The 27,086-nt window shown below is 36.2% G+C and overlaps 1 protein-coding gene across 2 annotated transcripts in view; it reads left to right on the top strand.

The window, feature by feature from the left end:
* The window catches only part of TFEC (transcription factor EC), a 91,942-nt gene extending 65,138 nt beyond the window's left edge, over nucleotides 1-26,804 (top strand). For both annotated transcript variants that reach the window (XM_027667574.1, XM_027667580.1), the window contains 5 exons: nucleotides 8,147-8,261; nucleotides 9,139-9,195; nucleotides 13,387-13,462; nucleotides 21,425-21,572; nucleotides 22,498-26,804. In XM_027667574.1, the coding sequence (XP_027523375.1) occupies nucleotides 8,147-8,261; nucleotides 9,139-9,195; nucleotides 13,387-13,462; nucleotides 21,425-21,572; nucleotides 22,498-22,878 (777 nt within the window). In that variant the 3' untranslated portion in view covers nucleotides 22,879-26,804. The remainder of the gene's footprint in view (nucleotides 1-8,146; nucleotides 8,262-9,138; nucleotides 9,196-13,386; nucleotides 13,463-21,424; nucleotides 21,573-22,497) is intronic.
* Nucleotides 26,805-27,086: the final 282 nt, after the last annotated feature.

The raw sequence follows: 27,086 nt of genomic DNA, 5'->3' as shown, positions 1-27,086 counted from the left end.
CGTGGGCTTCTGAGTGGAACTGCGAAGAAGTAAGGCTCTGGGAGAAACGGTAGCAGAAATAAGCCTCCACTAATAGGACAGTCCATTCTGCTGTCTGTTCGCAGGTTCCTCAAGGGAAAGCAGGATAGCTGATGAACTGTTTTGGCCTGTTAGGACAGTCCAGATACCTTTGATGAAAAACTCTTGCTATCCTAGAGTTTAGCCATTTTTGACAACTAGAAAATGTGTGGTGTCTGCTCTTTAAAAATGTACACCCTCCGTCATCCTTGATTACTGGCATCCTTTGGATGTATGGAGAGCTGTTTCCTACTGGAATTAGTCTTTCTTGTTAGTCCTGCATATCCAAGATTTGTTGATTGTAACCTTCTTGTATGAATGCATATTAGTAAAATTCAATACAGATTATCTAAAAAGTAACCAAACAGAATTGTTTTCAGGTTAAGGAGCAAGATAAAGAGATTATAAAGATTTTTTTCTGCAACTAAAAGATATTAATGAAGTACACCAATAATCAATCCTCGGCCTCAGTTTATTTAATATTTTTACTAGTGATACAAAAATACATTTATGCTGATGAAATTCACTGAGGTAGCAAAAGTGGGAAGTATTGCCAATACAAAGGAGGATAAGGATATCATAGAGGAAGAATTATATAAGAATATAAGACTGTGATGACAGAATAGTCTAAATGGAAGGAGTGTAATAGTACTGAGTGCAAGGTCATTTATTCAAATACTAATAACAGGAATGTCTGCAGAAAGCTGAGAGCTCATTAAGTGGAGATGACAGAAAAAGATCTGGTTATATTAGCTGCCCAGAGGATAACTGTAAGCCATCAAAATGATGGGAGTGCAAAACACAGATAACTATGATCTTAGTATCCATCACGAGACATATTTCCAAGAGACATAAGGAAATATTCACTGTGGGATTCACTGAGCACAAAACTTCTGGAATGCTCTAGACAGATAAAGGTGTCCACCCTTCAGAAAGACTAATTCAAAGCAGGAAAGGTAGAGAGAGGCTTGTTAGTACATATAATATCATGGGAATTCTGTCTAAAGGAGCATGACCTGTTTTATTAATCAAAGCAAACTCTTAAGGGAGCTATGTTCACTCACAGTAGTCACATGGGGAAATAACATGGTGTTTACCAACAGCTATCATGCTATGGGATTTGGAATACTACATTATTTCCCTTAATAAGGTAGTATCTTTCATATCTTAGTAATGGTTTCCTTCAAAGAAAAAACCCCAAAACTTGGTATTAGAGACTGCAAACTGTGATCACAGCTGTCCATTGGTAGTTATCCATACTAACAAACCCTTAGTATTTGCTACACTTTCCTGACTGCTTAGCAGTTCAGACCCAAGTATTGGATGTAACAACCTTCTCTCGACTAGACCTTCACGGTACTTGCCTTGAACACTGCCAGCAAGCACGAGGTCACAGGCTCTTGTGAGGTGTACTCATTCAGGTACTGCAGCTGAAGGTTGCTTTTATAATTGATCTAAGCTTCAAAGTCGAGCATCTTTCAGGACTGAGCCCCATAAATTGAAATTCTCATGTTCCAGTCTTTGCACACAGGAATTGAAGATCCCATGACACTTTATACAAAAGGAAGAATGTTAACCCCAGTGTCCTTGCCAAATGCTAACTTTGTTAATTACAGTCTTTAATTCTCCTTGCAGTTTTAATTATTCTCTTATTCTATTATTCTCTTCCTATACCAAATTGTAACTGGTTATTCCCACTTAATCATTTGCTGTGCTGAAGGTAGTTGATCTTTTCTCCGAAGCTGGCTGTATTTTAGAAGTAGGAAAGATGCCTTATTATATTCTGTTATTTTCAATATTTGTCTTCTCATCCCTTACAAGCTGCTAGCATCTAAATTCTCAGATCCATAAACATAAATATATGTATCATGAATTCAAGGTTTGGAAATTATGTGACTTACCAGGACTTCTCAAAACAACACAGGTGTGAATCAATACAGGTTATGACAACTGCGGGATAATTTCCTTGGACTTATGAATTTTCATACCCAAATGTCTGTTTTCATATCTCTAAACTGGAAGCAAGAACGTGCTTTTGATGCAGTAGAATCAGCTGGAATTTTAAAGTGCTTTGGGATTAATCAGTTTTGACAGTGCTATAGAATTTATTGTAAGATCATCACTGTACGCATATCATATAATTGTGCCATTGCAAATGATTTGAACTTGTAGTAAGATTGTGTTGGATTTTTGTGAGATTTATGTATACATATATATATATAGATAGATAGATATAGATATATTCCGTAATGTGAGACTAGAAGCTGTTTGGAGCCTCAGTACTGCAAAAACTTTCCCAACTTAAATGACACTGTAAGAAATAAATTGCATTATGGTGTATGAGCTTTAGTGCACATCCAAAAAACTAGAAATATTTTGACCCACAATTTCTATAATACATTATGATATATATTTTGATTTAATAATTTAAAAATTAGTTATTACAGATGTCTGCATTTCTAACAGAGTTTCCTGCTTCGTTAGACAAAAATAGTGTCTTTCCTCATACTGTATCAAAATTGGCCAATTTCTACTATAAGACTGTTCTCAGTGTTCAGTAACACTAGCAAAGAAATTACTTGGAATCTTCCACGTTTGATATAAATGCAGAGCAAATTCAGGTAGAGAGTTTCAGCAAAATACTATGATACATTTTTTACTTCATTTTAAAAAATCCCTGATAATCAGAAATGTGAATATCTTTAAAGGAAGTTCCTCTTCCGTGGTTTTTAGACCAATAGTTTATGTGGAAATTTTCACACTAGGAGCACGGTGAGGTTTCATGAGAAGGTACACATAGAAAGCCTGCAGTAGTCACCCCAGACTGTCTTTTGAGTCAAGAAAAAGAAACAGAGGTTATTCAGTTCATTCTAAGTGTCCAAGACAGGTCAGATTAATCATCCTCTGTTTCTTCTCCTGATCCTGAATCCTGACACTGAGAGTTATTAATTGCATGCTAATTCATAGCACATTTTTCATGCTGGCTAACTGTGAATGAAGACTGTATCAAAGGGAGATCACCAGTGGCCCTATCCACAAACCCACTTATCCTTAATAGTGCCCACTACAATATACTTGATTTCTACTAAATTCACAAAAGAAAGAGGCAGTTGATAGTGCAATTGGCACTAACTTTCTACAACATTTCCTGTCACTTAGGTCAGGATGATAGGCCTGTAGTTCCTCCACCCTCCTTCTGGCCCTTCTTGTAGATGGGTGTCACATTTGCTCGCCTACAGTCAACTGGTACCTCCTCAGTTAGTCAGGACTGCTAATAAATGATTGAAAGCAGCTCAGTGAGTTCTTTTACCAGCTCCCTCAGTGCCTTTGGGTGCATCCCATCTGGCATCATAAATCTGTGTGTGTCTAAGTGGTATAACCATTTTCCTTGGATTATGAGGTCTTCATTTTGCTCTCTGTCTTCCAGCTGAGGCAAAAAAGGTATTAAGTACCTCAGTCTTTTCCTCATCCTTTGTCACTGTGTTTCCTCCTACATCCAATAAACCATGGAAATTCTCCTTAACCCTCCTTTTGTTGGTGATATATTTATAAAAACACTTTTAATTGTCTTTTACAATTAATTTCTAGTTGAGTTTTGGCCCTTCTAATTTTCTCCCTGCATAACCTCACAACATCCTTGCTGTCCTCCTGAGTTGCCTGCCCCTTCTTTCAAAGGATACACTGAGTTTCAGCCAAAGCTCTCTGTTCAGCCTGGCCAGTCTTCCTCACTGGCTCATCTTTTCGCACATGAAGATGCTCTGCTCCTGTAACATTTCCTTCTTGATCCAGTCTTCCTGGACTCCTTTCCCCTCAGGACCACCTCAAAGGAACTCTCTCAATCAGCTCCCTAAACAGGCTGAAGTCTGCCCTCTGGAAGTCCAAGTCCAATTCTGCTCACTCCGCTCCTCACTTCACCAAGAATCAAATACTCTACCATCTCATGATCACTGTGCCCAAGACAGCCTCCAGCTGTTACATCATTCACCAGTCCTTCTCTGTTCACAGACAGGTCCATTGGGCACCTTCCCTAGTTGCCTCACTCACCAGTTGTGTCAGGAAGTTACCTTTCACGCGCTCCAGGAACGTCCTGGACTGTTTCCTCTTGGCTGTTTTATTTCCAGCTGACATTTGGTAAGCTGTAGTTCCCCATGAGAACAAGGGCCAGCAATCATAAGACTTTGCTCAGCTATTTGTAGAATATTTCAGTTGCCTCTTCATCCTAGTTGGGTGGTCTATAACAGCTGGCTTGTTGGCCTTCCTCCTGATTCTTACCGATAAACACTCAAGCCTATCATCACCATTATTCAGTTCTGGACAATCAAAACACTATAAAATACAGGAAGGCCCCATGTCTCTCCTTTCTCGCCAATCCCTTTTGGAGTAATGCTTATGTGAATCATTGAATTAGTGACATGATAGAACTCTAGTCATCAGTAGCTGAATGACTTGGGTTTGGGCTTCATTTTCATCATCATCACATTGAATGATGATTCTGTTTTCCTGATGGCTGACAAAAATTCTGAAATTATGAGGGGAAAAGTGCTGAAACACTGCAGAAAACAAAGGTGATATGGGACATTTCGCAGAGAGGCTCTGCCAAGAGACCTAGACATATTAGAAGGCTGGACAATCACCGACTGTATGAAATTTGACGAAGTGCTGGATTTCACACCAGAGACAGAGTAACCCTGGGATGCATGTATAGAGTGGGGAATGAGAGGCTGGAGAACAGCACTGCAGAAACGATCCTGGGGGTCGTGGTTGATGGCAAATTGCATATGAGTCAGTAGTGTCCTGACAACCAGGAGAGCCAACCGTGTCCTGGGATGCATCAGAAACAGCATCACCAGTTGGTCAAAGGAGGTAATTGTCCTCCTCTCTCTGCACTAGTGTGGCCTCACCTTGAATACTGTGTGCGGTTTTGGGAAGATGTGTCCAAAGGAGGGCCCAAGAGATGGTGAAGGACCTTGGGGGAAGCCATATGGGGAGCAGCTGAGGTCACTTGGTTTGTTCAGCCTGAAGAAGAGACTGAGGGGAGACCTCATTGTGGTCTACAACTTCCTCATGAGCAGAAGTGAAGGGGCAGGCACTGATCCCTTTTCTCTGGTGACCAGTAACAGGACCAGGGAGGGAACAGCATGAAACTGTGTCAGGGAAGGTTTAGGTTAGGTATTAGGAAATGGTTCCTCATCCAGAGGGTGGTGGGTGGTTGAGTACTGGAAGAGATTCCCTAGGGAAGTTGTCACAGCACCAAGCCCGACAGAGTTCAAGAAGAATTTGGACAATACTTTCAGGCACATGGTGTGATTCTTGGGGTTGTCTTGTGCAGGGCCAGGAGCTGGACTTTGTTGATCCATGTGTGTCCATTTAAAATCAGGATATTCTATGATTCTATGATATTTCGTGCCTTTTGCTGCTTAATGAAAGTACTAGTGTAGTCAGATATAGACCATGGACAGATACCTGATTGCAGCCCCTGCCCCCGTGGTTTTGCTGATGGAAGAGGGTATATGAACTGTTATCACTTCAAACAATGGCAGCAGTCACATGCAATTGCTTTCATCAACTGTGTAATCAAATTCATCTGAAATATCTACCTGTGGTTTTAGTTTGAATTTACCCATGTTCTTTTGAATGCTCACATAATTCTGAACTTTCAGGTGTGTTGGTTTTGTTTTTTTTCATTAACAGTTAAGTAGGCCTTTCATGACCTTTAATCTTGGATTTGGACATTGTCATTTAAATTCACACCTTTGTGAACAGACTGTTGAGATTTAACTATCTTTCAAGGATAAATGTGAATTATACTTTGAAAATTAGAAGTGAAATATACAAAATACGATAGATAAGCATTTCTCATTTGTTAGATTATTTATTAGGTTATATTATTTTTGGGGGTTACTATTTCCTAGCATTTCACAAAAACAGTAACCTAAATCATATAACAACCCTTTAGGAAGTCCACTGGAATGAGTGTAGTAGTCACATTGACTCTCAATTTTTTATGTCATTCTGTTTTCATATAATTTCAATAAGCCAAATTCATTTACATGACTGTAGGAAGTAACTAAATATGTGTCTAGAGCTAACATGAGTTCACTCTTGTAATATAGTTATCCTATCACTGGAACAAAGGAAACGCAAAGGTAAAGCTGCAGTGAATTCTGTAATACTTGTCAGTTTACCCCTCTGAAATGAAACAAAGGTGCTTAATGTGGTATGCTTATGTGGCTTGAATGCTCTTAGCATTCAAATCCTACCTATTACACATTGCTTGTTCTTCAGTAATACTCATCTGAATTCCAAACATTCTTTTAAAAAATATTTTCATTGAGAGGTCAAATATGTAAGCAAATTTTTAAAATGACTTAGTGTTGTGATTTTTAATGGTATTCAAGAATTATCAGTTTTCTTAAGTAATAAACATCTACTTAAAAATAGCATGTTATTTATGTACATTCAAAAAGAATTCTGATTGCTTCATTTAATTGCATGAAATAGAACTGGGTGAATTTAAACTAGGATCTCAGGTGGTCTAGTAAAGTTATTAGTTAATTTAATAAAATCATTTAAAATTAAAACATTTAAGATTTCAGATTTAATATAAAAATACAGGAAGCACTGCTGTAGAAATATTTCACACTAAGTAACTGGGAAATTGTCTCCATTCAAAATAACTTGTGGTGAAGCTCACAGTCTCTACAAAAAAATAAATTATCAGTATAAAATGAGCTGTTTACCAGTATAATTATGGTTGGTGTCTCGGTGTCCTGCCTGGAAAATTCCAGTATGTTTCAGGATCCATGGCTGTAGGGCATATCTTTAATAACGTTTGCTTGTCTATGAAAAACTATTTCCTTTACCAGCTCATAATTTCCTTTCACGTTTTTCTGTCTAAAGTCAGTAGTTTTACCCACATTTTTTCACCCACATTTTTCCACCCACATTTTTCACCCACTTTTTAATCCTTTTTTTTTTTCCTGTTGTCTTGGCCAGCTGAACCCAAATTCAATTTCTGAGTCCACGTGTGTTGGCCACAAAAGAAAACAAATATCTCATCACAAATTTTATATGCATGATAAAATAAAATTAAAAAAAAATTTACTCTTACTGTCATAGAAGTCAAGAAGAATACAAATCAATTTTTTGTGGATCTGGACTTGGACGTTTTCATACAGTTGTTTTCACAAGAACTTACAGAAATAATAAGATATATAAGATAATGATCAATGCTGAAAACTTAATTATAGGGTCATTGAAACTGAACAAAGCCTGAACTGTTCTTTACTAAACTTTTACATATTTTACAGTTATTATATATATGTAAAATTATTCAAGTAAAGGTAATATTTATGTAATTATCTGAAATCCGTAGAAACATATTTTAGCCTTACTTCTCTTTGAGTGCATTCTCTGGGTTTATTAAATAATGTTATATTAAAATTTTGAAGGTAATAAGGATACTGGTCGAATATGTTATGCATGTTAAAACCATTAGATTATCTGGTCTATCCTGACAACAGCACAGTTTCTTTCCTTAAAGCATATTCTTCGATGTTCTGTCTACTCTAATTTTAACTATTGCATATAACTGGGTACCTGAGTCTTTATACTGCTAAAGCAGGTACAGTATGAAGTACTAATTCAGAGTTAAGTGATGCGGTGAAAAATCACTGAGGTGTATGTCAAAATTGGCAAGGTGATTTTGACTTTCAACCTAATTCATGTTTGAAGTGCAGTCATGGTAATCCTGGTTTTAGAGAATATAGTATAGAAACAACTGAAAAGCAGAGATGGGAGCCTATATCTTGCCATCACTCTGCATCTGAAACCCACTCACAACACCTAGAAAGTTGCTTGTGGAACAGTGGCAGGCTGTGATCCTTTGCTTTCAATTTTACTTAATACCACAGAATGGTAAACTTTCTCTTTAGACACATATACACATCTTCTAAAGAGCACCAGACTCACATCCAAAGATGTTTGCTCCTTGAATTTATGCTGGATTTTTTTAAAATCTTTTAAGTCTTTAACTTATTTTAATATTATCTTATTTTTCTTATTATTCTTTCCTTCTGTACCCCTCAAGCTATCTAGCAGCATTTTGGATATATATAACAGTGACCAGGGAATGGCACCAGCTAATATGAGTCTCACAAATGCTTCTTGCCCAGCTAATCTACCAGTAAAAAGGGAACTCACAGGTAAAAGAACTCTGTGATTTTAGTATTTTATAATTGCAAAAGTGATGGTGTGTCTCTTAAAAGTTGCATAAATCTTACCCATGAAAAACATATCCATAATTAAATTCCTGAGAATTTTGCACTTTGTAGTTTTGTTTAAGGGAAAGAACAAAGAGCAAGGAGAAATGTTTTCTTTCTGTTCTCCTGTTTAGCAGCTCAGAAACCATGCTTTTCTTCTGTTTTTAATGAACATTATACTTCTAATAAGCCTTAATATTTAGAAAACATAGTATATTCTTCCACATGTTGGCTCCTGACCCAGAGTATAAATAAATTATCATCCTTTTAATTTGTTCTAGGGTAGAACAAATGATTCTTTTAAAACTTTACAATAAGTCTATTCAAGGTAAATCTATATTAGTGGATTAAGAACTTTAAAAGTTGCATTCAATTAATCCAAAGAATGCTAAAAATCATGTACAGTTTATTAGTGTCACTCAGAGGAAACAGTGAGTTTGTTCAATATCTAACAAATCTGATTAACTCTTGCATTATGGGATATAGAAAATCCATATTCACATTAGTGTATTGTAAGTTTATCTTGATGTAAAATGCAGCAAATTGGAGAAAAATACCCCTCCATGATATTTCTATATTCCTAAATAAAAAATATTGTGCAATAAAAAGGTCTTAAGCAACCTGCTAGCTTGTGCAAAATTTAGTATTGGTAGAATATAGATTTGCCTATGATCTGCTTTAATAATAGTAATGTAGTAAAAGGACTGGAAGTAAAAGGACTGGAAGTCTGGTCTTTGTGACAAGAGGCCATTTTGGAAAGGTGAAAAAGTACTGAAATTTCATCTTAAGAACTATTTTAATAAATGTTACTTTCTGTCAGAAGCAGATACAAGAGCAATGGCAAAGGAGAGACAAAAAAAGGATAACCACAATCTCAGTAAGTATATGTTAATCTTCCATCTCATTAATTGGAATGTATGGAGAATGCAAAAATATTAGACATTAGCTACCCCATCTCTGCTCATCTTCTAGATCAGCATATTACTAGGCTAATCAAGTTGAACTCAGACTCCAAACGCAGCCAACCACAGAGCTTTCTTTCCTGAAATTAGTTTCATTCTTTGAATATTGTAATTAATTTATTTCCTTGTATTTAATGCTATTATGTTTTTATCCTATGACTGTACACTTGATGTTGTCTCTAAGAATTACAGTGTAAAACAGACAAGAAAGGAGGGAGATGATGAGAAAAACAACAGTGAACATCCAGTTTTCATACCTTATTTACTGAAATATCCGAGAAAGGGGCTCTATCTCTCGATGGGTGATGTGGAGGGAAAAAAAAATTGCATAGTATATCAGATAATTACGAATGGTTGTTAAGCACTTAAAGTTACGAAAATTGTACATCACAAAAGGAGATCAGAGCAGGACTGGGTGAGACTCACGGTGTTCTGACTCTGACACAAAACCCCTGTAACCTCTGTAATCTGGGATACACTTCTGTTTCCTTTATGGAGAGCAGTGCATCCAGGTACAGACGTTAGGCACTTTGATTTAGAGGAATAGTCTTCTTAGAACATAGTGAAATTCATAGTTCAGAGTCTAAATATTTAAAAAATAAAAACCAGTTTATACAGAATAGAAAAAAAAAATCAGTTTTATTGAGAGAAGATTGCCTATAAAGTTAGGCAACTTTTCCCTCTAAAGGATAATCTGAAACAAAAAGCCTGGAGGATTCTTTTTGGAAATTTGGAAATTTCTGTTGAATAAAGCAGTTACATTTCCCAGTTCTCCTTTCCACTTTTTCCAGCAGAAATATTATAGGAGTTGCATTTGATGATCCTTTTGAATCACTTCCCACTCAAGATATTCTATGATTCTATGAATTTAAATCCAAATTAGTAATTACTTAATAGCCACTATTTATATCTTTATTCTCTTATACCTTGGTTCTCTGGCCATTCCAGTAATCTTAGAGGCTTTACTTGCATGAAATTACATACCTAGAAGTGCACATCCACTGGCATAATGTGCTAGCAACCGCTGTGGACAACTTTCTGCTACATAAAATTTCTGGAAGGCATCCTTATGTCTATCTGTAATTTTTTTGTGTACTACAGACAGACCATGTAGATTGTTAGAACTGTTGCTAGCATATAATCTCTGAAATGCTAATGCAGCTGCTCTCTGTCTTCTTTGGGCAGGAATGGGGAGTTTTTGCTGGTCTAGGAAAGGTGGTGGGTAGGAGTTGTCTGGAACTACAAGGGGAAAGACAGGCTCATACATACATTAGGGATGGCTGGTCCTACCATTTCCTCCATCGTTTATTTTGGCTCTGAGGTCTTCCTTCCTAATCTCAGAAGAAATGTCTGAGAACTTTCCCTCACTACTGGCGACTAAGCTGAAGGCAGTATGCCATGATGATAGCATCACAGACAGGCAGCGTCTGTTTTGGTTTGGCTCCAGTCATACACTTCAGAGCTCAGAGTCTCTCTGGAGATAGCTATACTATCTAATGGCTTGGACATAATAATGTGTTGCATATAAAGGCTTTATTAGTGTAATTTACTCTTTTATAAGGACCAGGTTTCTTAGACATGATCTGAAAAATCTGTTTGTGGAACTTCATTGGAACTATACAAACATTCAATATTCAGGTTGAATTTAAGTCCACATTTTGAAAAAATGTTCTTGTACATTCTCATACCAAGGAGGAACAAAGGAACTACAAAAAATTTCCTGTTGAAAGGTTATATCCTCAATGAAACCATGAGAAGGGATTTAGATTTAGGAAATTGAACCATGTCACACAGCAAGAGTTTAAACCATTACAAAACATTTCCTTTTTTTTTTTTTCTTCCAAGTAAAGAATGTTTTATTATCAACCCATCCACATAGTTTGAAAAATCATTTTCTGGTTTGGTTTATGTATAATTTTGACACTTGAAATATTATTGATAACTCAGGATATCACTGGAACTCTAGCAGACATATATCAGGAAAACTCTATTAAAATATGTTTCCAAGCTTCAAAATTTTCCCCTAACTCATTAGCACAACCACTGAAAGTTTCTTTTCGGGAAAACATAAAAAAGAATAGAAATAAAAAGAATTCTGTAGGTGTTCACTTGTAAAGATATTTTTTTTTAACTTGGTTTTTAGCCAGTGTTTAGTTGACCACTTTTTGATGAGTATCTTGCAGAGCTTTTCCACACTGTAAATATTAATGAAACAACAGCTATTATGCCATAGGACTTTATAGCTAAGGCACATTCTTTAACTCTGTTTGCTCTGCCATTATTTTGCCAACATAACTGAAATATATATTTTAATTTTTTCAGTTGCTATGTGCTTTTGTACACTGTGCTCTCCTACAAGATCCAGCACATTCATGCCAATGGGATACAAGAGTTCACTTAGCAGTACACTCAGGAGGATTATATTACCTGTCTTCTGCACATGTGAATCATGTATGCAAAACCTGAGATGCTTTAATTTGTTGAGAGAAATTCCTATTTCTAGAGAGATCAAGACAAGATAATACATCCCACCAAGGTAGAACACTTCATCAGAATAAATAACAACACTCAGGGAGTTCCTGGAGCTGTAATCAGCTAGGGAGGAAACAACTGACTGCTGCACAAATCTAAGAGCCTCACAGAGACAGGAAGAAAACACTTTTATGTACTGGAAGAAGTAAAGGACTAAAAGTGACCTAAGTGGTGGGGCTGAGACTGAAAGCAACATGCTCATGTGACTGTGAGAAGACTGAAGTCAGCCTTGAAAGACCAGCCAGGATGTCTTTGGCTGAACACGTATACTTTAGCTCTGCTGGGCTTTTTGTATTTATATTTAAAATTAGGACATTAAATTTTAAGTGAACATCTCCATATGTGGAGTACTTATCTGTTTTGCCCATGTTCTAAGCTGGACAGGGCTAGTCTGGCAGAGTACAGTGGCACTAGCATATTGAGCACAAGGTAAGGTCTTCCAAGATGAAAAGGATAAAAGGAGCAGCTCAGTGTGATGTTAGTGATGGACCAAAACTGAATCCTGCTCATTCAGTGAGATTTGGATTGAGTTAAAGTATAAAGTGGAGGGAACGGACAAAAGTGCGAGTTCACGTCAGTAGAGACTGCTGGTCTTTGACAGCACCCCAACGGGACTATATTCTCACTGAATATACTTTCCATGTCACAATTATATACAAGTAATCCCCCAAAGTGTTGAGATGTCCTTTGGACCTATACATTAGAAAATGTTAAGTTTCTCAAGGGTCACATACTCCAGCCTGGATACCAGTACAATGCTGGTAAAGTGAACTGAGAGTACAGAGAGTCAGACATAATTTTAAGAGGCTTATCTTCTGTTTTTCTCTTTCTAACTAAACTACAAAGTAAACTGAGATAGCCTACATAGCTTATCTTAGAAGAAGTATAAATTTAAATCCATAAAATATATTTTTATTATTTAAACTGTGTTTTTATTCATTTTCTGTGTGTTTTAAAAGTTATTGTAAGCATGCTTGTGCTTTCCATACCCGAAGGAAAGAGATGTGCCGGTGATGAAGTGTTTCTGGGACACAATCTTTCTCTGATTCAGTGAGGGGATATGGTTGCAGTTATGTCCTCTTTCTGGTTTGAAATGCTGACAACTGTAACTAAGGGATAGTGGAGCTCTTACCTGTGATCTGTAACATGAGTTCTGCCAAACTATGAATTGCTAGATGAGTTGTCTTGTGACCCTGTTGAAGTCACCAGCAAAACTCTGCCAAACTGATATCTCTGTTCTGTACAAGCATGGTGGAGAAAGGCTACAGAGACATTAGGAAAAAGAAGTGTTAGCTCACGTTTAGACAATATGTGACTATTTAATTCTCTAGAAGTCTAGTGGCTAATGGAGGAAAAAAACTGATAGGCAAGGTAAGATACAGATGGTACTAATCACGCAGTTTGTCCTGAGAATAAGTCAGAGACAGGTAGGAGCTCATGTTGGGACTGCTATTTGAGGAAGAAATTTTCTGTGCATCGACTGACTGACTTATTTATAACTAATTAAAATGTTCTACGTTGAATTTCACCAAGAATATTTCACTATAAATATAGTAACTGTTTCTTTTTAACAGTTGAGAGAAGAAGAAGGTATAATATTAACTACCGAATCAAGGAGCTTGGCACCCTCATCCCCAAGTCCAATGATCCGTGAGTTCAACAGTCTTTCCTAAAACAACATTTATAGTTTAAATACAAGAATAAAAGAGACAGTAGTATATACTGGCTATAGGATTGAGTAATGGGATACAAAATCTTCCATGCCAGGTCACTGGCTCAGATCAGGCTGTTAAAGTAACAAGCCTTTAACAGATTTTTGGTGCCTGTTGGAAAAACTCATCTGAAATTATAATAAAATGAAAAAAATTCCAGGGTGTTTAAGAGTGACTGCCACATCAAGGGAAAACAAGCAAACAAATTAAAACCAAACAAAACCAAAAATAGAAAAGAAAAAAAAGATAAGCCAAACAGCAGAAAGTCCATCTCTCTGTCCCTGGGCACAATTGTGTGATGTCACTGGAGAAGGAAGGAGTGGTGCTTTTAGCCCTTGCTATGGCCCTCTAGTGGGATAACACAAAATTCACATTGTCACTGTCTGCCCTTTGACTAAGGCAAAAAAAATCAGTACAAGAGTCTGTAGACTGAGCATTTTTCAAAAGTCCTGCACTCAGTGCAGGGAAAACACCAGTCCTAAAATGCAAGGATTAAAGTAATAATTGATACAATTGCTATAATAATATCATATTATATTAATGCATACACTGACAGTAACACAAAATGCATATTGCTTGACCACTACCTGCATTCCCTTAAAGCTTATATTTGTCATCAATACGAAAAAGGTTGTCTTGTAGGAAAACCCACTGCAGGATTAGCAATAACAGTTCAGTGTGATATTTAAAGTTGAACTTTAGCCTTAGTCACTCGGGGAAGACTTAAGACCATGCACTACCATGACTGTGACTTGCATAAAATTGATTATACAGATTTTGTCTTTATCATTTGCATGTCAATACAGACCTGCGTGATACTTCAAATGAAAACATCTATTGATATTTCAGCCTTTTTTTTCCTTAGCACTAAGAAACTTTTTTTCTATTAAGGATTTCAGCAACAATATAAAGCTGTGTGAGACTTACAAAAGTGCAAGATTGGCTTCACTTGGAGTGAAATCACCAGAGACAAAGTTAACATACTCCATCCATTTTAGAGAATTCACCAACCTGGTTCCTTCTATAGCATTCACCCAAGATTAGATAAATGGGCATGTTTTTGTTATTAATATAGAATTAGGTGTTACAGCTGAGTAAAAATAAAAAGGGCTTTAAGTACCTAAAAAAAGTTTGGGCACTATTGCAAGAACAGACTGGTAGAAGCATTTTAATTTTGCTGATGCATCTTTCAGTATCAATACTATTTGGGCAAATAATTGAAAGATTTCTCAGATAAACAGTGGATGGCACTGTTGGTTTGCAGCTATAAAGCAATAACAGAAGGCAGTTACACTGCAATTAGAGATGAGCATGAGGTACAAATTCCAGTTGCGATTTTTGGTTGCCTACAGAGGTGTTTCAGTTACATGTTTTGTTCTGGATTCAGGTTTAGTTTGTGAACTTAATCAAAACATTAATACCAAGAGCAATCACTTAGGCTGTTCTTAAAATGAATTATCTGGGCCTGCAGTTTTGCTCCAGCAAGTGGATGGTGGACTTTACCCACAGATTCTGGTGGTGTTGCCTGATGAAAAAGTTTCAGGTATAGATTCTGAAGTCATTGCCTTATCTTGTTTTAATCTGCAAACCCATGACTGAGTTCAATAGTGTGACAGACCCAGAGTGGTTTATGTTTACAAAAGCACAAGGTAAGCCTAAGTATCTCACATTCTGAAGACTGCTGTCTTCAAAAGGCTGGTAATCAGTACTCCTTTTGAAAGTAAGCCTATTTAAAAGTTTTCAAGATGGTGTTAAGAAAAGAAAGGCATAAAAAGTACAGGGCTTTTGAAACACTAGCTTGCAACATAACTTTACCATAGCTTGGTGCTAGGATAAATTAATCCAAAGTGTAAACACTTTTTTTTGTATTTGTATTTTTAGGTGGAAATATACGATTTGAGCATGTTGTTTTGTTAGCTAAACAGATTAAAATTATTATTATTTCCTTTTGGTTTGGTCCTGTGTTGCCAAATCATAACTCAATGTTCTTACCCTCTCTTTCAGTTCTTGTTTTTCCCTTCATAACACCTTACTGTGCCCCCAATCTCCCCCTCTTCTTTGAAAGAAAGAGATTTATCATGTCTTACAATACTTCATCTGTAGCATTTTATCACATATAGCATTTTCACTCTTATATTTATTTTAGAAAATTCTTCTTATAGTGGAAACTTAGCTGTAAAAGGAGAAGCCTAACTGATGCTTAGACTAATGACAGTGAGAAAAATCAGCCTTTGTATTGAAGAGCAAATATTGCTATAAGTAAGCCATTGTGGTTAGCATGCCTGTCCCAGATGGCTTGCTTCAAGAATATTACATTCAGAGTCAGGAACAGAAAAGGACATTTTTTATACCATTTGGAAACCTTTTATGATTTATATTTCTTAGAAGTGCTGTGTGGGGTTTTTATTTCACTTTTGTTTTGTTAGTTATATAGTGAACTTGTTTGGCTCCTGTAGAGCTTCTGCAGGGACTTTCTTTTGACTGGCTTAAACCCCTATTCTTTTCACTTTTTCTTTTTTTTTTTTTTTTTTAATTTAACAATAAAAGTGTGGATTACATTGCTTAAATGAATGGGTATTTTAAGTTCACTTCATCAGCACTAGAAAATGGACATAAGTATGAGTTAAAAAGAACTTTGACTCTTTTGTTTAATCTTCAATGCTTAGATATTCAAGTGCTAGATGATTCAGAAATGCAAATCAGTTATACAGAATAATTCAAAAATAGACTTTTAAAAATGCCAGAAATAGTCATATTTTGTTTGAAAGCTCATAAAATGCTCCTTTAATATACTCACTTTTCCATTTGTGTTCAGCCTTTCGGAATCCACCTTTTAGGTGGTTAACAGGACTTCACACTGTGATGGAGTCTGAAAGTGCCTACACAAGAATGGTTTTATGGTCGATGGACTTCAATTATCAGAAAGCCAAAGAAGAAAGAAACCCCTTCCTTCAAGAATTCTAGTCATTTGACAGACCTAGGATGTTAGGAGAACCACTGAGGATTTGGGCATAAGCAGTGGTTTGCTCTCACTCTCTCCTCTTTGCTCTCTGCATCTGCCTGAACCTGATCTTCTCTCTGCTCTCTGGGTGCTCCAGCAGCCAGCACAGCCATATTTCTTGTACAGGAAAAGCTTGTGTATGCTCCTGCTATTACAAAGTGGAAACTTACTGCCTCTTTCAGAATACACTTTGCAATTGTGCAAGTCATCAAAACAAGTACAAAGTCCTTCAAAGTATTTCTTTGAGGAAGAACACGTTACCATAAATTTCTCAAGAAACAGGAAAAGAAATGGTCTGCAAGCATGGTTTCAACTTTGCAAACGTCTTTGTTATTAGTAACTGTCCTGTGCCTGGCAAACCCTGTGACTATCACACTCACAAATGCTGTTTTTGTTAATTAGTTCTAATCTTATATGACTAAATGCTCTGGTTCTTCCTACAGGAGTTCAACTTCTTTAAATTAGTGAAGCTCCTTTGACTTAACAAAGTTAAATTAATGTAAATGAGTTGAAGATCAATCTCTTGTCTATGTTTTGTTTCTCCAAAATGGGAAACTCTCCTAGATGAGTTACATATTTTGTTCTGAGCATTTGAGTTTTCTAGAGAGATTCAGATCTTAAAGTTAGGAGAAGCCAGGGTTCAGAGACAATAAAACGTGGGTTTTTACTTATTTTTTACTTCTCCATGCAAATCTTCTGAAGTGTGGTAGACCTCTGTTAGTTAAACTCAAGAACACATGTAGCTTGCTAAAAATTTCAAATTATTGTACCACATGCACACACAGAAACAAAAATGAAATCCTCCTTTGCAGAGGCCATTGCTGATGACCAGACCTGCAAAACTTCTTACTGTTTTCAAATGACTTTATTCACATGTAGAATTTCCCATGTGTTTCAATATCTACAGAATGAAGTATTATATGCATTCAATAAAAATGAAGGCTAAGAAAAACAAAAGCAAAGCAAAACAAAACAACAACAAATAAAACAACACACACAACCCCCTAAAAAAAATCCCCCCCCCCAAAAAAAAAAGAAAACCAAACAAGAAAGGAATTGATAGACAGTGAAAAAGTAAAATGAAAAAAAATTCCTGCTATCTCTAAAACTCAGTAGATCTATATCTTACTTTGTCGATTCAAGCCAGTTAAGAATGCAAGTATTTTTTCTGTTTTTATAAAGTGGTTTCCAATTAAATGAGTAACAACTGCCAATGATTGTTCAGATTTTAAAGGTTCTCAAATGGGTTTGTAGGCCTTTTCATTTCAATTTTTATCTCTATTATATATAAGCACAATATATAAATCTCTAAAAGCAAACCCCATAATTTCCTAGTGCCTCTTTTATAATTTTTCAGATGGCTTTCTTCATTTGCACCCTATTTAGAAAGCATTGTTTTCAGAGAAATAACAGAAACCTAATAACCGATCACAGAATTCCTGAATTCTTCTTATGCACTTTTTGTGCTTTGAGATAATCCCTTTTCAAATGCTAGGTTGTTTTTATTTCCCATCATAGATGAATCTGCTTGCCCACCTGCTGGATGCATTGTAGGCTGTTGCTAAACAGGAACCTCAATTGCACTATTGCCCTGTTTGCCTTCATCCCCACCAGTTATGTTGCTACTCTTCCAGCACTGCACATCTGTGTAGAGCCTCTGTTTCTCCGCAGCACTGTCCTGTGACTGCTGTGTGGTGCTCTGGGCTAGAATGGATGAGGAACACCTGCAATGCAGAATTAGCACAGACAACTTCAATATTTTCTTTAGATCCTGGTATAGAGAGACACAAAGTGAAATTCATGTTGGCTACTAAGGTCACCAGCTGATCCATTGCCATGTTGCCTTCAGACATTGGGAGATTTCACTTCAATACTTTTCATTCAATAAGACATCAACCAGTATGTGTATATATGAGAAAAGATGTAGAAGACATATGGGATACATGCATACACGCAGACACACACACACACACACACACATACACAGGTTAAATAATAGTCTCTTAAATGATAATAATAACTACTGCAATTTCATCCTGTGATGGTTTTGCTTCTCAGATCTGTAAATATTACCACAAGAGATATCTATCCATATGTATCTCATGCAGAAGCTGACCAGATCCATCTGTCTGGCAGTTTGAATCTAGGAACTGGTCTTCCAGTGAAAATTTATTTCATCCTGTGACAAAAAATGTCATTGCTATAGAAATAAAAACCTCAAATTATCAAGGTAATATGAACTAAAAGAAAGCAATATCACAAAGGTTGCAAATTATGTGTAACATGAATGATTGCAGATTGCATTTCTCCATAGTATATACTCTAGGCATTCTTACTCCTCTAGTGCTTTTCAAAGTTGCCATGAGCTGGTGATGGCAGTCAAAGATTTTTCCAGAAAATATGCATTACTATGCATACTAAAAACTTCCTTAACATTTACAGTTTGAATGTAAACCACATGTGAGAAGAAAGTCCTCTGCTAGGAGGGAGCCCATGGGATACTGACAGGGAAATGTTCTGTCCTCCCACCTGGGCAAGAAATTCAGGGACAAGAAGAAAGGGGCAGAGGAACTGCCAAGATATGACTCAGCTGTCATGAGGGAGACATGTTCTGTTCTTGGCTCCCAGTCCCCTCTCTGTTCTAGTGTTTTTGACCATGGAATGTCTAAATAAGAATACACACCCACTTCAGTGAGCAGCTTCTGATGTTTTGGCTTTGCAGACAGCAGGATCTGAGACAATAATTATTTTCTCTCTGACCTCCTCACCTTCTAATCCCAAAAAGCTGTGCATTCCTGGCACATATCACTGAGGTGAGGGGAGGTCCTATATGCTGAAGCCCCACACTCTGTGTGCTTCCCAGAGAGAACAGACGTGAGTTTGAGCACTCTTGGATCAAAACATGTTTCTCCCAAATCTCTAGCAAATTGTCTGAATTTTATGATATAGTTAAACACTGTAATGCTTTATCACAAATAATTTTGTGTATTCTTGTGAGTGCCTTAAAGCTATCAGCTCTGTAAGATTTTATGCCTAGTAAAGTGCATCAGCAAAGGCTGAGTGGCCTGGATCCCTAAATCCTGTACTTGCCTGGCTTTTGCCCTATATATTTGGTAGAAAAACAACTGCATTGGCAGAAGTCTATTGGGGTAAGGGTGCAAGGTTCCTTAGGCACTTACTCTGAGAAGCTAAATACAAAACATCTGCAAAAATTTTATTCACCATAGGTGAACACAAGAGTAGGGGCAAATCTCATTAACTGAAACAACCAAGGACAATAGAAAAAACCCCAAAACAATAAGCTATTAGAGAATGTCTGAAAGAGGGCCATGAGAATTGGGAAGGGACTGGAGAGGAAGCCTTATGAGGGGCGGCTGACATCACTTGGTTTGTTCAGCCTGGAGAAGAGGAGACTGAATGGAGACCTCATTGTAGTCTACAACTTCCTCGTGAAGGGAAGCGGAGGGGCAGGTACCAATCTCTTCACTCTGTTGGCCAGTGACAGGACCCAAAGAAACAACATGAAGCTGAGTCAGGAGACATTTAGGTTGGGTGTCAGGAAAAGGTTTTTCACCCAGAGAGTGGTTGAGCACCCAGGGATGTGGTCACAGCAGCAAGCCTGTCTGAGTTCAAGAAGCATTTGGACAATGCTCTCAGGCACATGGTGTGATTCTTGAGGTGTCTTGTGCAGGGCCAGGCGCTGGACTTGATTGTCCTGATGGATCCCTTCCAACTCAGCATATTCTATGATTCTATGATTTTATGAATAAGGAAAAGTGATGATAGACTGGAGTATAATTTATATTTCTTTTTGACTCTATAAATGCCAACGAGTAAATATATGGTATTATAGATTTTAAAAAAATACATGTGTCAGATTCTTAGTTGCAAAAATAACTTTTCCTTCTCAGGGTGGTGTTATAGGGCCAGAACCTTGGCCAACCTTCTGCTCAGCCTAAGCTGAGTGGATATCCACTAAGTGGATAGTTTGGATAAACCCTTATATCTGTGTATTTAATGCATCAGATGAATTCTGTATCTTAAAATATTGAAATGTATTAGAAATTAAACATTTTCCACAAATTTCATTCCTGTTCCAAGGCCTCCAAGAACTGAGTTAAAGGAATGCATGAAAAGTTGATAAATGCATACATGAAAATCCTTGAACAGATGCGTTTAAACAAGTGTTTTATTGCTGTAAGGCTGCTTGTAAGCTGGAAGTTAAACCATTATTTCCTGAATGATGGGCAGATTTAATCTAATTTTTTTGCAAGGCTTTTATTTTGAGTTAGGGTCTGCATGTAGCTGCGTATTTTATATTGTTTCAAGATTTTTGAACATGATTTGTGTCATTCCCTAGTCATTATGGTTAAAGAAGTGTGATTTTTCTAGTCTGTCATCAATGAGGAGTGGCATTCAGCACAGATAATATTTTTCTCTACAAGCATAAAAGCAACCTCATTAGTAAGTCAGGTAAAAGGAGTAGTATATTCAAAATGATCTTTAAAAATTTAGGTTTAAGTCCTCAGTAATGTATATTTCCTAGTTCATTAATGCAGAAATACTGCACATAGATTTTAATCTTAGAGTTAATAATAAAAGCAATTTTCACTAAAAATATAAAAACTGTAATGGTAGAATCATGATATTGCATTTAGCTCTCCCACAAAAAGTCACTTTATTACTTTCTTTTGACACTTATTTTCATTCTGGGATTAATTTTACTATATAAGGGCTTCTTAACTATTCTATTAAAATTTCCATTCAGAAGCAATAATATCTAAGAGTGAATAATAGTCATGTAAATCATTATTTCATATTAATGTAAAAGATTTTGTAAGTTCTTATGAATTCTGCTGACATGTACAATTGTGAAAAGGTTATCTCTACATTCTACAGTGATATGCGCTGGAACAAAGGGACTATTTTAAAAGCATCAGTGGAGTACATCAAGTGGCTACAAAAAGAACAACAGAGAGCCAGAGAATTAGAACATAGGCAAAAGAAATTAGAGCATGCTAACAGAAGACTCCTACTCCGAATTCAGGTTTGTATAAGTGTTGCCATGAACTACAAAGCTTTCTTAGTACTTATCCCTCATCAAATTTTATTAATGTATGTAATTTTTCCCCAAATGGCATTTATTAAAAATGAACTGGCTTTCCTATTTATTTTTGTGTATATTGGAGAGGGGGAATTTTTTAGATTTCTAGGAAATTTCTTTGATAATTATACCTTACATAAAGGAATTCATGGAAAGTTAATAAAGTATTTGTAAAAACAGTTTCATTATGTACGTGTTAGAGTCAGAGAAAGACAAAAAAGATAAGGAAAAAAAATACGTCCCTGCAGCCAAAAATAAATACTGGACACAAAATTCCCTTCAGTATTTTCATTTTCCCTTTGTAGCCATTTCACACATTATACTTCCTTGGTTACAGTGTGCTATGTTATATCTACTTTTGACATGAAGAGATAGAATACAGCCCTTCATAGCTTGAAAGGCAAGATTCTAATATAGACACACACGTATGAAAATGGGATGAATGGATAGGTAGATAGACAGACAGACATTAAATCGATCAACTTACATATGTTGATTTACTTATGTAACTGCATATCATAAGCATCACCAAGTAAAGAATCTTCTGTTTCTCTGGATAGCAGTGGATAACAAATTTTCAAGTTGCAACATTTTCCTATCATTTTCATTGGTTTCACTATGCAGTGGGTGTAGAGGCTGTCCTATCTCTTATTTTCCTGTAGGATAGTTGCTTAAAGACAGAGGGGGAGATGAAAACACTTGAGTGGCAAATTCTCATAGACTAAGAATTTAATATTTTAAAATGTAGTCTCACAACTGGATAAAAGGTATAATTAATTTGCATGCATGATTCCTGTACTTACTGCAATAGTTCTGAAGAAACTCTGTCTTAAAGTTGTTGTCTAATCATTTTCATTTGAAATGTTAGGAACTGGAGATCCAGGCACGTGCACACGGCCTCCCAGTCATGTCTTCACTCACTGCTGTCGATTTAGCTGCACAGGTCATCAAGCAACAGTCTTATCCAGAGGAGAACTCTGTAGACTACTCTCAACAAATGCCTCTGGTACATGGACAAAATTCTGATGTTTGCGATGGATCTACAGCCTTTTCTGATCCACTTTCACACTTCACGGATTTGTCCTTCAGTGCAGCTTTAAAAGAAGAACAACGTCTAGAGGAAATTTTATTAGATGACACAGTGTCGCCATTTGGAACAGATCCACTCTTGTCCTCCACGTCCCCAGCTGCATCAAAAGAGAGCAGCAGGAGAAGCAGCTTTAGCACAGATGATGGAGATGATTTATAAAAACAGGAGTGGTCTCATATTTCTCTAAACCACTTGCTAAAAGACTGCGTTGAATGTAAGCATGTTGTTTGTTCTTACTTTAAATACTTATAAGGAGAAACACTGTGAAGATGTTACATGACAAAGGTTTAAATCAGCCCTTACTTCACAGGAAAATGAGATGGACATGAACTCATATCACTTTGGCCCAAATTTACCTTCTGTTCACAGCTGACGTTTGCACAAATCTTTCTTCACTGGGAATATTTCTACTATCATTTCATGACTTACAGTACTACAAAAGTGGTTACCGTAAAAGTAATACCCATGTTACAAAACTGTATTCAAACTCTTTTCAATCTACTTACACTTTTTCTGCTAAAAACATGAGTTTTAGTAATTTGCTAATTTCTTTCTTTTATATAACTAAAAATTCTACAAAATGTGAAGCAACAGAGAACTATTTAAGCTGGGAACTGCAGAGATGTCACAGATATTAAAATTTAAAAATAAAGGTGGTAATGCTTTCACACAAGTAAAGTAAGCATGCAGTTTAAACTGTGTAGGCTTCTCTTTAAAAAGAGAAAATCCATTAAGCTTTCCATGGAATGCCATTAGTTGTTTTTGGTTTTTTTTTTTATTTCATTTGTAGAAAAAGAACACTCTTTTAATATATATTTTAATGACACAGAAGAAAAATGAAAGTTAACATAATGACGGAGACTCAAATGAACTGAGACAGAAAAAGATATAGTATTGCAGCAGAAAGGCTGTATGGATGTACAAGACAGCACAGACACTCCATGTTACAATTAGCACAGTTTAAAAGTACTGGTAATAGTGCTATGTCAGCTGCTTATTTCAAGAATATTCAAACTGTGTCCTTTTTTATGTAGAAGAGATTGGAATTCAGAGATATAATCCTGTGCTTTTGGATGATGCTTTCAATTCCTTTGGCAGCATAGTGAGATTTTTCCAAAGGGACTCTATCCATATGCCTTTGATCCATTTGGACTTGAGGTAAATGACAAGATTCTCATTCCATACACTTGAAACAAAGATAATGTAATTTTAAATTTGGCTTTAGATTCACCACAGAAAAGCTGAAAAGGAAGACTTTTCAAACTAAAGGGGATATTCAGAAGCACTGACGTGATGCACTGCCTCTCATAACTAGCTTGCTAGGAGGGGGCATTCAGAAAACCTGTTCTGATGACTCAGTAAAGACTTGTCAGTTAGAGGGCAGGTAGAAGTCATAGCACTTCTATATACAGTGAAATTCTGAAGAGTGATATATGTTCCTGGAGGACATTAAGTGTAATCATTCTAATTGTAATATTAATAAATGGGAAAATAAACTGGCATAGGTCTTCAAAGCTCTTCCTCAACCAAAGCCAAAAGATCACATCAGGGAATTCTCTAATGATTCAAAATATGTTTCAAAAGTGTGTATTAATTTTGCCACCACTGAGCCTGCCTCACAGCCCAGAAATGTCACAGGTTTGGAAACATTAAGAAAAGATTAAAGTAGATGGCTGTTTGTATTAACATTTTAAATGCCTCTAAACTTATTAACAAAAACCAGAGCAATTGTTTCTTACTGTTCTGTTATGGGTATCTGGGTCCTCCTCACAGTCCTTGTGAGGTTCATGTTCCTCCCATGTCATAGCACGTTCCTGACCAACACAGTTAGTGTCACGATAGTTTCATAACTGTAAATTTAGCAGCTGGATAATAAATGACATCCAGATGGCTATGAAAGATGATGGAGTGTCCTATTTCAGAAGAATATTTATAATTTTAGGAAACTCAAGGTTTTCTATGAGCCTGTGCAAACTACGTGGATATAAGCTGGTCTGTAAGGACAGATCCGACCATTAGAAGAGGTTATGATATGCTCCCACTTCATGGTTAAAAATAATAACAACAACAAACAGGATTCTTGCAAGGTTTTTGTTTTTTTGTTTGGGGGTTTTGTGTTTGTTTGTTTGTTTTTTGGTTTTGTAGTATGTAGGAAAGGACTGCAAAAGACAGATGAGTATTATCCAAAGATAATTGGATGTAGGACTGAACACCATCTTAATTGGAGTGCTTCTATAAATTGGATTAATTAAAAGAGGAAGCTTTTTGTCATAGTTTTCCCAAAGACTAGCTAATATTGATATCTGAATACAAAACATGATGAATTAAAAGTAACATTTAGGAGCATATTATGTCTAGTATAGTATGAGTATTTCCATTTAATCTGAGTATTGTCCATATTCAGGAAGGGATATTTGGTTGATATCAAATGCCATTTGTCCTTGTACTGCAGTTTCTACTACATTAGTTTTAAATATACCAGTGTGGATTGCTCATAATGGAGAAAAAGAAATTAAATATGAATGTATTACATGATTTTCCCATTGAACTTTTACATGTGAGTTAGACCATACTTCTGAACTATATTGACTTTAAATAACTCCTGAATTTCATCACTTTTATAAGCACTGTTCTAAAAAAACATTATAGTGCACCCATTAAATTTTTTAAAGTTGATTTTCATTCTTCTGACAATTGCTTCAGTTTAAAGCACCAGAATTTTTCTCTCTCTTCTTGCATGAGAAACTTGACAAAAGATAGTGAATGCTCTTTTTGCAATATACTGTATTTCATCTATCCTCAAACATATTCAAGCTGTCTTCCTTCACACAAAATCCCCAGCCCCCTTGCTTAAAACACGAAATGTAGATGTTTATTATGGCAATGGTGTTTCGCCAACATTGCATTTTTTCTAGTAGAAAGTCATCATAATTAGCGTGTTAGCTAATGGCTATGGACTGGCTTACAGCTTCACCTTTGAAATTAAGTAGCGGTACAGGGTGCAAAACTAATCTAGGACATTCTGGGGATTAATAGGTGCCACTGAAGGTATTTAGGAGATGTGTGTGCTGGCAGCCACATTCCTCACTTTTTAGAGTAAGCCCTCCCTCTCCCATCGCAGGTTCGGTGATGCTACTGAGAGGACTGTTATGGCAGAGCTGAGTACCTTCCTAATAGCTTCCACAGAGGAAAGGGATTTTATGACTACTGGGACAAATCTTGACATTCTTGATCAGGCAGAATTTCTTTGCTGTCCATGCAAGTATTAATGGGCTGAAACATGGTGCAAGTGAAATACACTCTTTGGCTATTTCCTACAGAGATCTATTCAGTAAAATCTCGTGAAAGACATGCATAATGTCTGTGGCTCTGGGACCAGAAAAGAATTTAAAGTCTTACAGAGCTTGACCTCCAGCTGGGCAGGGGGTAGGAAACCTGGACATTTTTGTCAAGATGTATTAAATGAGAAGTTCTTACTTTTGTTTTCAGTAGCAGCTATTCAAAGCTGGTGGACATGTTCCTACAAAATACACAAAACAACAGACTAATAATTACAAAAAAGGAAAGGGACTCACAATATTAACATCTTGTTTAATTCATGAGATGCATATAGAGCTATACTAAGAACAGAAAACTAAACTATTTCATTGTGCATAGCGTGGATTCTGTGAAAAGCTACAGTAAGTGCAAACAGTTTTAACAAACAGGAACACAGTTGCTCTATATAGTAAAATAACTATAGTTCCTTCACTTAATCTTAATATGACCATTGCTATTATAATACCTTTTGAATTTAATAGGATTGTATATATGAATGGAGGATGTAAAATTATTGTAATTTAAAATTATGTTGTCTCTTATATAAGTAAAAGCATTTACATTAGTATTATGAGACTGTAGAATATTTTTATAATAATTGCCATTTTTCATTGTTAACCATATAGTATCTTGTTTTCCAAGTCATTGTATGCAGACAGAATGTACTTTATTACGCACTGTACATGCAATCTTTTTACAGTTATGTTTTATATATACTGCTATTTTATGTTTATTATATGAATATAATTAAAGGACTGAAATTAAAACATCTCTTTATATGCCACTTATGAAACTTCACTGTCCAGACCCTCAAAAAATGCTGTCACAAGACATTATAGTAACATCCACTAAGAACATCTAAGATACCTAACAGACAAAACACAACTGTTAAAAATTTAGACCATTATGATAGATCATGATCCAGTAGCATCCCATTAATAAAAATAATTGATACATTCTTTAATATGGTCTCCTGCCATCTGCTTATTCCTGCTGCTAAGGCTTTGATTTATGGAAAGTGTTTTCAGAATGTTGCAAAATTGCTAGCA

Source organism: Corapipo altera, unplaced genomic scaffold, assembly GCF_003945725.1.
Source record: "Corapipo altera isolate COAL_440 unplaced genomic scaffold, ASM394572v1 1, whole genome shotgun sequence".
Taxonomy (NCBI): Eukaryota; Metazoa; Chordata; class Aves; order Passeriformes; family Pipridae; genus Corapipo; species Corapipo altera.
This window is presented reverse-complemented; position numbering and strand designations above follow the sequence as displayed.